This window comes from Coregonus lavaretus, assembly GCF_964263955.1.
Source record: "Coregonus lavaretus genome assembly, contig: HAP1_SCAFFOLD_224, whole genome shotgun sequence".
NCBI lineage: Eukaryota > Metazoa > Chordata > Actinopteri > Salmoniformes > Salmonidae > Coregonus > Coregonus lavaretus.
The window spans coordinates 42,378-53,256 of NW_028158475.1; the positions used below are offsets into that span (position 1 = coordinate 42,378).

A 10,879-nucleotide genomic window follows, 5' to 3' on the forward strand; every position below is an offset into this window, starting at 1 on the left:
ACGGGCTTTTATCAACTTTAGCCTTAAAATAGGATTAAAACAGTAAACTACATATTCTCAGAATGATTTAAAGATAAATACTGAAACATTTAGGATGTTCGTTGTTAATGTTCAGTTTTCTTTATGAACCTTGGTTATTTGTAAAATAGGTCATATTGGGTGAAGCAAACCTTCCTATTATTAGCCTAAAATGACAAGAACCGGTGGATTTGGTCTTCTTCTTATGTATCCTATAAATTGGTTCCAGTTGACATATATTAGCCTATCTTTCGCACATTTTTTGTGGCCTAACATAACTGTAAACAAGACAACACTGTATGAATGCCTTTCTGTTCCTCTCAGAGCTAACGGTCATTTCTAGGCCTACCATTGTAATGAAAATATCCTCTGGGAATAGACGTTGAACTGACGTCTGTTCCCAGTGGGTACAGTTTCTGCCTTGGTCTATATATGATTTGTTTTATATATATTTTAAAAGTTGTATTAAATGGTGTCTGACTTCATTGCCCAATGTAAAATGTGTTAATTGCCTAATTTTGTTATATTCTATATTATTCATTTCAGGCGACATCGGTGGAAGTGAATGGGAAGTGCAAAGGACAGGATTTGGGTACATTCGATTACGCACGAGTAGGCTATGGGTTTACGCGTGGCATATAGGAAGAATTCCATATAAAGGAGCGAGTCCGGAGCACATCTCACAGCTGTAGCCTAAAGTTTTGTATTCTCTGAACAACTTGATTAATTTACCTAATTTTCCTGCAAGGATATTTTTGTTGCCAATCGATAATAGCCTATACATTAAAATGTCTGGAGAGGAGCACAGCCTATCCGAGGCAGAGTTGAGTCCCGGGGGCTCAGATGATGGTCACTCTCTGTCACCGGCACACTCCGGGGCCACCGGCGGCCGGGACTCCCCGCTCATCGGTCCGTCGCAGCAACTGACGGGGCTTTCTGGCGCAGATGGCGGCGGAGAAGATGGTGGACTAGTGCCCAAGTCAGAGGTGGATATGGACCGGTTCCCCATCGGCATCCGCGAGGCGGTCAGCCAGGTGCTCGATGGATACGACTGGACGCTCGTACCCATGCCCGTGCGAGTAAACAACGGGAACAAGAGCAAGCCGCACGTGAAGAGGCCCATGAACGCCTTCATGGTGTGGGCGCAGGCCGCGCGCCGTAAACTGGCGGACCAGTACCCTCACCTGCACAACGCGGAGCTCAGCAAGACACTTGGCAAACTGTGGAGGTGGGCATTGGCAGGGAATTGGAATGAATAGGCCTACGTGGGAAATTGATAATCTATAAACTACCCATAGGCCTTGTTGGCGTTTGTGTGTAATTGAAGCATGACTCATGCAGTAAAGTCCTACTTCCTTCAGATACATTTCCTGCCTGTATTTTATAAATATGTTTCTGAAATTAAAGGCATATTATATAACCATTATATTTAAGTTATTTAGCAGACACACTTATCCAGAGCAACTAGGGTTAAGTGCCTTGGTAAAGGGCACATCTACAGATTATTCACCTAGTCAGCATGGGGATTCAAACCAGTGACCTTTCAGTTACTGGACCAACCCTCTTAACCACTAGGCTACCTGCTGCCCTGCCATGACCATGTTTTGTCCCACAGGCTCCTGAATGAGAGTGACAAGAGGCCTTTCATTGAGGAGGCGGAGCGACTGAGGAAACAACATAAGAAGGACTACCCAGAGTACAAGTACCAGCCCCGCAGACGCAAGAACGGCAAGCTGGGGACCAATGGTGAGGGAGGGGAGGGAGCAGAGGGGGAGGGCAGCCACGCCCAGCCCCATTACAAGACCCTCCACCTGGATGTGCACAGTACAGGGGCTGGGTCCCCCCTGGCCGACCTCCACCACCATCATCACCACCCTGCAGGTGAGCTCAACTTTATTTGTTAGTGAATTTACCCAATACTCTGAGTAAGTCCTACTTCAACTAGCCAGGGCAAACAACAGGCCACCTGGTACCAAACGGCCTTCTGTAACCTCAGAGACCAAGATGAAAACAGAACTACTGTCTCCATTCGAAATGTTTCACTTCTATTGCTTTGCTGATTGGTTGTCCCCTTTTCCTTCCAGGTCAGGGCCCGCCGACACCCCCCACCACCCCAAAGACAGAGCTCCAGTCTGGGAAGATGGCGGAGGGGAAGAGGGAGGGCGGAGGTGGCTCAGGGTCCTCCCGTGGAGTAGGCCTGGGGGTAGGAGCAGAGGCCTCTGGTGGCCCTTCATCAGCGGGCGGGAAACCCCACATCGACTTCTGCACCATGGACATCGGCGAGATCAGCCACGACGTGATGGCCAACATCGAGCCCTTCGACGTCAACGAGTTTGACCAATACCTGCCGCCTAACGGGCACCCGGGGGTCGGCCAGGGCGGCGGTGTCACACCAAGCTCCTCTGCTACATCCTACGCCTACGCCCTGGCTGCTGCCAGCGGTCACTCAGCCGCCTGGCTCTCCAAGCAGCAGCATCAACAGGCCTCCCCCTCTGCCTCAGACCCCACCAAGGCCCAGATCAAGAGTGAGTCCGGAGCCGGGAGCCACTACGCAGAGACCTCCTCCTCCTCGTCAGGAACCCACGTCACCTACACCCCCCTCAGCCTCCCCCACTACGGATCAGCCTTCCCCTCGCTGGCCTCCAGGGCCCAGTTTGAGTACGGGGAGCACCAGGCGCCGGGGCCGTACTACGCCCACTCCAGCCAGGCCCCGGGGCTGTACTCAGCCTTCTCCTACATGGGGCCCAGCCAGAGGCCCCTCTACACTACCATCACTGACCCCTCCAGCGTGGCCCAGTCTCACAGTCCTACACACTGGGAGCAGCCTGTCTATACCACCCTGTCACGGCCATGAGAGAGACTGAGATGCATGGGATAGGATGGGTGCGTGTGTGTCTCTACACCACCATAGAGAAAGACAAAGATTGGAAGGGTGTAGGGCGGCTACTGAGTGTGTGTGTGTGTGTGTGTGTGTGTGTGTGTGTGTGTGTGTGTGTGTGTGTGTGTGTGTGTGTGTGTGTGTGTGTGTGCGTGTATATGTGTGTGTGTGTGGGGCGGGTTAACAAAGGATGGATATCTTACTGATGTTGTATTGGGATTCATTGGGACTTGACAGTGCATCCATGGAGGCCTTATAATCTTTTACTGTATAGTATATTTTCTATCACAGCCAATGGTCAATAGCCAATCAGAATAAACCTTTATCCAATGTGTGCCATGTTTTAGTGTGTAAGGTCAGGATCCCAGCTGCCATGGAGGCATAGTGTATAGTAAGAAAGCTTATCGTGATGATGAGCCCAGAGTTCACAGAATCAATACCGTAGTGGTAAGAAGGATACCCATAGGGTTGCAAAATGCTTGTAACCTTCCTCAAATTCCCCAGATTCCAGAAATCCTAGTTGTAAATTCCTGGAATTAGGAGGGAATAAGCAGGATATCCAGGAATCCTCCTACTGGGAAATTTTGGGAAAGTTATCGGAATTTTGCAACCCTAGCTACCTATATCACAAGGATTGAGTGACAGTGCCAGCGAGGACTGGCTTTGGGCGGGTTTCGACTGGCTATCAGCCTAGGCTTGACAAGAACAAATACAACGTGACGTTTATCAGAACTGGGTTGTTTTAGATTGAAATAATCCGATTCTATTAACCAAACTAAAGGAAATGTTTGTGTGACGTCATTTTAGTATTTTTTTATGACTTAAGTGATGTATTGTTTTTGTATTTTTTATATTACTTTACATGTTCTGGTTTGATATTACACTGCCATGGCTTCACCACTGCTTTTGAAAGAAAATGTTTATTTCAAATTCCTGAGTTTACTTGGCCAATAACTTTATGCTTTGGTTTATGGGCGTCAGGTAACCTAGCCAGTGCGTTAGGCCAATACCTGAAAGGTTGCCGGTTTGAAACCCTGAGCCGGCAAGGTGGAAAAATCTGCTGTTCTGCCCTTGAGCAAGGCAGTTAACCTGCAACAACTACCCCCCGGGTGCCATGGACGTCAATTAAGGCAGCCCCCCTGCAAATCTCTGATTCAAAGGGTTTGGGTTAAATGTGGAAGACACAGTTGAATGCATTCAGTTGTGCAACTGACTAGGTATCCCCTTCTGGGATGCTGCTTGACTCCTTATGAATTGCATTGTGCTAAACCATAGTTGATGGGAAAAAAAGAGGGAAAGAGAATGATTGGAAACACTTTAGCTTACAGTTCTGGAAATCATTACATTACCTCAACTCAATGTACATGTGCCAATAATATGCCAATAACACTTTACATGCTCAAATAACCTTGATAAGAATATATGGCACACATTTCGCTTATACTACTCATAAATAATAAAACATTGTTGAAGTCACTGGACTTTTTTATTGATATTGATTGCATTGTACCCTCTGGTTGCTTCTAATTCCATTTGTTTACCAAATTATCAAAGCAAAACAATCTACATGATTCAGCAAGTACAAAGTCTGCAAAATCTTTTGTGAGAATTCTCCAGCTTTAAACTAAAGATTTTGTGAGCTATTTAGAACAAGTGCCACATGCTATAGTTTATGTACATAGGTTTTCCCCTCTGCATCTCCCTTTTCTGTATCCTGTTTAATGTCCCTCTCTGCTCCCTCTGCAATGTGAATGCTCACCACATGCCTCTTCTTCCATAGGTGATTTATACTGAGTCATTTTATACTGACCCTCTCTGCTTTGTAGTTTTTATTTAAAACAATTTCACGTTTCGCTTTTTTTCAGTTTTGTACAATTCTGGATAGTTTCTAAAACGTTGTATGCTACACATTTGATGTATCTGCTTTCTTCTACAAGAAACAACAATGTACAAATATTATTGATGTTGTCATTACGTTGTCATTCTATTAAAGCAATTTATTTATACAAAACTGAAATTGATTGGATATGATTTGGAAAGGCACACACCTGTCTATATAAGGTCCCACAGTTGGCAGTGCATGTCAGAGCAAAAACCAAGACATGAGGTCGAAGGAATTGTCCGTAGAGCTCCGAGACAGGATTGTGTCGAAGGCACAGATCTGTGAAGGGTACCTAAATATTACTGCAGCATTGAAAGTCCCCAGGAACACAGTGGCCTCCATCATTCTTAAAAGAAGGAAGTATAGAACCACCAAGACTATTCGTAGAGCTGACCACCCGGCCAAATTGAGTAATCGGGGAAGAAGGGCCTTGGTCAGGGAGGTGACCAAGAACCCGATGGTCACTCCAACAGAGCTCCAGAGTTCCTCTGTGGAGATGGGAGAACCTTCCAGAAGGACATCCATCTCTGCAGCACTCCACCAATCAGGCCTTTATGGTAGAGTGGCCAGGCGGAAGCCACTCCTCAGTACAAGGCACATGACAGCTGGCTTGGAGTTTGCCAAAAGGCACCTAAAGGACTCTCAAACCATGAGAAACAATTCTCTGGTCTGATTAAACCAAGATTGAACTCTTTGGCCTGAATACCAAGCATCACATCTGGAGGAAACTTGGCACCATCCCTACAGTGAAGCATGGTGGCAGCATCATGCTGTGGGGATGTTTTTTAGCTGCAGGGACTGCGAGACTAGTCAATTACAGAGAGATCCTTGATGAAAACCTGCTCCAGAGCGCTGAGGACCTCAAACTGGGGAGAAGGTTCACCTTCCAACAGGACAACGACCCTAGGCACACAGCCAAGGCAACACAGGAGTGGCTTCGGGACAAGTCTCTGAATGTCCTTGAGTGGCCCAGCCAGAGCCCGGACTTGAACCCGATCAAACATCACTGGAGAGACCTGAAAATAGCTGTGCAGCAACGCTCCCCATCCAACCTGACAGAGCTTGAGAGGACCTGCAGAGAAGAATAGGAGACACTCCCCAAATACAGGTGTGCCAAGCTTGTAGCATAAAACCCAAGAAGACTCCAGGCTGTAATCACTGCCAAAGGTGCTTCAACAAAGTACTGAGTAAAGTACCAGGGTCTGAATACTTATGTAAATGCTATATTTCAGTTTTTTATTTTTAATAAATTTGCCAAAAATTCTAAAAACCTGTTTTTGCTTTGTCATTATGGGGTATTGTGTGTAGATTGATAAGGGAAAAAACGATTTAATCCATTTTAGAATAAGGCTGTAAAGTAACAAAATGTGAATACTTTCCGAATGCACTGCAAACAGCACTAATAAATCAAATCTCTGCCATGTACAGTCAGTGCGACAACAACAAGATCTCTGTCCCACAACACAAGCCCTTCCCCTAAGCAGTTTAATTTCTGTTTGTGTGTGTGGCAAGCTAAAATTGACAGCTAATTCCCTGCGTTTAATCGGCTGAGGCTGCATGTTACTCAGAGAGACAAAGAGAACCATTGAATATGAGAGAGAGGGAGGGAGGGAGCTAGATGGGGAGAGGGCCAGTGAGAAGGCCAATAGCTGCCACAGTCAGTACGCTACTTTACACATGGACTTTCATAAATGCCCGGCCGGAGGGATTTAACCCTCCCTCCATCCCCCTCTCTCTTCCTCGTGCCCTCCCTTTCTACGTTTACTCTCACTTCACAGTTCAGCTACGAAATCTAATGGATTCAAGCATTCAACAGCAGTCAGCAACCTAGATGGTGGGGTAAAAAAATTGATGTTTTAGCTAGTTAGACAGTCTCACAATGCACAATTTGATACCCAAACTCTTTGGATTGATAAATCATGTGCCATGCTTTACACAGTTGAGACTTGAGACAAGAGACACAAATAGAAAACGTTTAAAATAGAAGTTATACTCAAACACATTATTGCACAAAAATGAACACTTCATTTTTCCATAGCTCTATATGCCTCGTACAATTATCTCTGTGGTTTTGCCTCCCCCTAGTGGGCCAATGTTGTACTGCAAGACCAAATGCCTCATCACGTGGCTTTGAGACCCATGGTTTCTATGGCAACCGCCAGTTGTGTCCGGAAGAAACACTGCCATCATTATCCCATGGTGCAGCATCAAGAAAGTTGAGGAAAATAGAAATCCATGGTAAGAAATACAACACTGTGAAGTTATGTCTTGATAAATAGTTTGCATGTTTGCAGTTTGGGTAGCTTAGCTTCCTAACAAGCAACGTTTTGCTATCTGCCATGGCCTTTGTGCAGCAGCAGCTAACGCGTTATTCGTTGTAGATGGAGACGTCTTCTCGTGGTCCAGCTGGTGGAGGTCTGTGGAACTGTCCTAGAGGGACCCAGTACAGCAAGGAGACTCAGGAGATGCTGAAATGTGGGGGTTTGTTCTCTCTCTGTGTGTGTGTGTGTGAGTTTGTAGACTTTAGATCCATACCAGTGGAGGCTACTGAGGGGAGGACGGCTCATAATGATGGCTGAAACGGAGCAAATGGAATGGCATCAAACACCTGGAAACCATATGTTTGATATCATTCCACTGATTCTGCTCCAGCCATTACCACGAGCCGTCCTCCCCAATTAAGGTGTCACCAACCTTCTGTGATCCACACAAATACAATAGGCCATCTTGTGCACTGGTTTTACAGTGATGATGCAAGAGTCGAGACTCACCAACTTCCAGCAAAGACAGATCAATGACAAACTAAAGAGTGAGTGTCACATGTTTGTTATACATCTTCTCTTGAAAAGTAATGCTGACTTACTGCTTGAACTTCCTCCACAGCTGTTGCTCCATTATGAGTCCTAACATTCATTTTCAAGTATTATTAAACATTTTGCCCAACAAAGGTAAGATAATGTTGTGATGTTTTTTGTTTTTTTTTGTCTGCATTTTCAACAGAGGGAGCAGCTTTGCCATTGACCTGCAACCCCACATCATCGGCTCTTCCCTCACTGCCCAAACCCAAAGTCGTAAAAAATAGCACGACCCGCACTCCAGCCAAGCCCCTGAGGCGCTCCGCTGACAATTGTAGTTCTGGGGACAACTACACCAGAGAAAGGTTCCGCCCCAGTGCCACACGTATGTGTTCTGCTTCAGCTCTACCACCTTTGAACTGTCCGAGATGCTTGGTATTCTATTGATAGAGGCCCTCCTCTTCTGATATCAGAACTAGTTCACTGATAGTAGGTCAGGGACACCTGGGAACAAATGTACCACCACGCTCTATTCTTGTAAAAAAAGAAAATGTAATTTAGGCCTATGTGTATGAGCCTTCTTTTACAGTAGTTTCCCTCTCAATTTCTTTCTTTCTCTCACTCTCCTCTCTCTTCTGATTCAGAGGGGTTGGGTTAAATGCGGAAGACACATTTCAGTTGAATGCACTCAGTTGTACAACTGACTAGGTATCCCCCTTTCCCTTTCCTTCTATGAGAGATCTGGATAAGAAGAGGTGTATGTGCATTCATTCTCTCCCTCACCTTTTCTCCTGTAAGGAGATTTAGAGAAGGAGAAGAGGAGGCTCCAGAACATTCTAGCTACGGGGCAGGAGGAGCCCAGACCCAGTCCCAGGAACATTTCCCTGGACCAGGGCCCAGAGGAGGAGAGGGACCGCTTCCAGGAGGGTGAGGTTTACCACAGAGAGGGAGAGAGTTACTGCTTTCTGACCATGGGCAAACATGTTGTCCACATCTCTGGCTCTCCTACATGTTTTCTATATATATTTCCTCCTCACATACATCACTTTCCCCTAATTTCAATTCAGTTCCATATGACTCTACTAAATTACTAAAGTAATTTACCCCAACCTACTGTAACCCCATTCCAACACAGCGTTTGATCAAAGAGTTTCTCCTTGGTTTGATGTACGGTCTTTGCAAGTTTTCAAAGGGTTGTGTTCCTTTCCTAGTTTTGGGTGAGATTGAGGAGAGGAGGGGGTTTCTGGAGGAGATGACGGCCCTGGGGAAAGGGAAGCAGTACCACAACATCATCAACACAGAGATCTCACAGGTAAGTTGTCTCATATACCTCATGTCACAGGAATGTCTTTAAGGAAAATAATCTACACCCAACAACAAAAGTATTTACATTGTACTGTTTCGATGACGATACAGATTCATTGGTGAACACAATGTGGAATAACACACATACAGTACCAGTCAAAAGTTTGGACACACCTACTCATTCCAGGGTTTTTCTTTATTTTTACTATTTTCTACATTGTAGAATAATAGTGAAGACATCAAAACTATGAAATAACACATATGGAATCATGGATAACCAAAAAAAAGTGTTAAACAAATCAAAATATATTTTATATTTGAGATTCTTCAAAGTAGCCACCCTTTGCCTTGATGACAGCTTTGCACACTCTTGGCATTCTCTCAACCAGATTCAACAGTCTTGAAGGAGTTCCCACATATGCTGAGCACTTGTTGGCTGCTTTTCCTTCACTCTGCGGTCCAACTCATCCCAAACCATCTCAATTGGGTTGAGGTCGGGTGATTGTGGAGGCCAGGTCATCTGATGCAGCACTCCATCACTCTCCTTCTTGGTCAAATAGCCCTTACACAGCCTGGAGGTGTGTTTTGGGTCATTGTCCTGTTGAAAAACAAATGATAGTCCCACTAAGCGCAAACCAGATGGGATGGCGTATCGCTGCAGAATGCTGTGGTAGCCATGCTGGTTAAGTGTGCCTTGAATTCTAAATAAATCACAGACAGTGTCACCAGCAAAGCACCCCCACCCTATCACACCTCCTCCTCCATACTTCACGGTGGGAACCACACATGCGGAGATCATCCGTTCACCTACTCTGCGTCTCACAAAGACACAGCGGTTGGAACCAAGAATCTCACATTTGGACTCATCAGACCAAAGGACAGATTTCCACCGGTCTAATGTCCATTGCTCGTGTTTCTTGGCCCAAGCAAGTCTCTTATTATTATTATTGATGTCCTTTAGTAGTGGTTTCTTTGCAGCAATTCAACCATGAAGGCCTGATTCACGCAGTCTCCTCTGAACAGTTGATGTTGAGATGTGTCTGTTACCTGAACTCTGTGAAGCATTTATTTGGGCTGCAATTTCTGAGGCTGGTAACTCTAATGAACTTATCCTCTGCAGCAGAGGTAACTCTGGGTCTTCCTTTCCTGTGGCGGTCCTCATGAGGGCCAGTTTCATCATAGCGCTTGATGGTTTTTGCGACTGCACTTGAAAAAACTTTCAAAGTTCTTGAAATGTTCCGTATTGACTGACCTACATGTCTTAAAGTAATGATGGACTGTCGTTTCTCTTTGCTTATTTGAGATGTTCTTGCCATAATATGTACTTGGTCTTTTACCAAATAGGGCTATCTTCTGTATACCACCCCTACCTTGTCACAACACAACTGATTGGCTCAAACGCATTAAGAAGGAAATTAATTAACTTTGAACAAGGCACACCTGTTAATTGAAATGCATTCCAGGTGACTACCTCATGAAGCTGGTTGAGAGAATGCCAAGATGTGCAAAGCTGTCATCAAGGCAAAGGGTGGCTACTTTGAAGAATCTCAAATATAAAATATATAATTTATTTAACACTTTTTTGGTTACTACATGATTCCATATGTGTTATTTCATAGTTTTGATGTCATCACTATTATTCTACAATGTAGAAAATAGTAAAAATAAAGAAAAACCCTGGAATGAGTAGGTGTTCTAAAACTTTTGACTGGTACTATAGGTACATTCTCTCTCTCTTACACATTTTTTACGGTTATTTGTGTCTCCTCACCTTCCAGAAAATCCATGAGCTGGAGGTGATTGACAAGGCCCGCAGTGCAGAGCTGAGGACCATGATGCCAGAGAAGAAGACTGAGTGACAGAAAGGAATACTCATCTACCCCAACTCTGCTGAATGGATCTACTCTACTGCTAATACTGCTACAGAAAATACACTACTGCACAGGAATTCTGAACTCAAACTTGGATACTAGTCTTAATTTCAGCATAATGCGTGTTCAA

The 10,879-nt window shown here is 45.0% G+C and overlaps 2 protein-coding genes across 2 annotated transcripts; both read left to right on the forward strand.

Moving 5' to 3' along the window:
• Positions 1-806: 806 nt before the first annotated feature.
• LOC311123961 (transcription factor SOX-10-like) lies at positions 807-2,872 on the forward strand (the record flags this gene model as incomplete). Its single annotated transcript, XM_084198179.1, has 3 exons — positions 807-1,246; positions 1,634-1,899; positions 2,103-2,872. The coding sequence occupies 3 exons, from the start codon at positions 807-809 to the stop codon at positions 2,870-2,872; spliced, it is 1,476 nt and encodes a 491-aa protein (XP_084054305.1).
• Positions 2,873-7,159: 4,287 nt separating this feature from the next.
• LOC311123971 (UPF0193 protein EVG1-like) lies at positions 7,160-10,737 on the forward strand (the record flags this gene model as incomplete). The annotated part of the gene is made up of 6 exons (XM_084198187.1): positions 7,160-7,253; positions 7,525-7,587; positions 7,779-7,958; positions 8,372-8,500; positions 8,785-8,885; positions 10,657-10,737. 6 exons carry the CDS (start codon positions 7,160-7,162, stop codon positions 10,735-10,737), a joined length of 648 nt encoding a protein of 215 aa, XP_084054313.1.
• Positions 10,738-10,879: the final 142 nt, after the last annotated feature.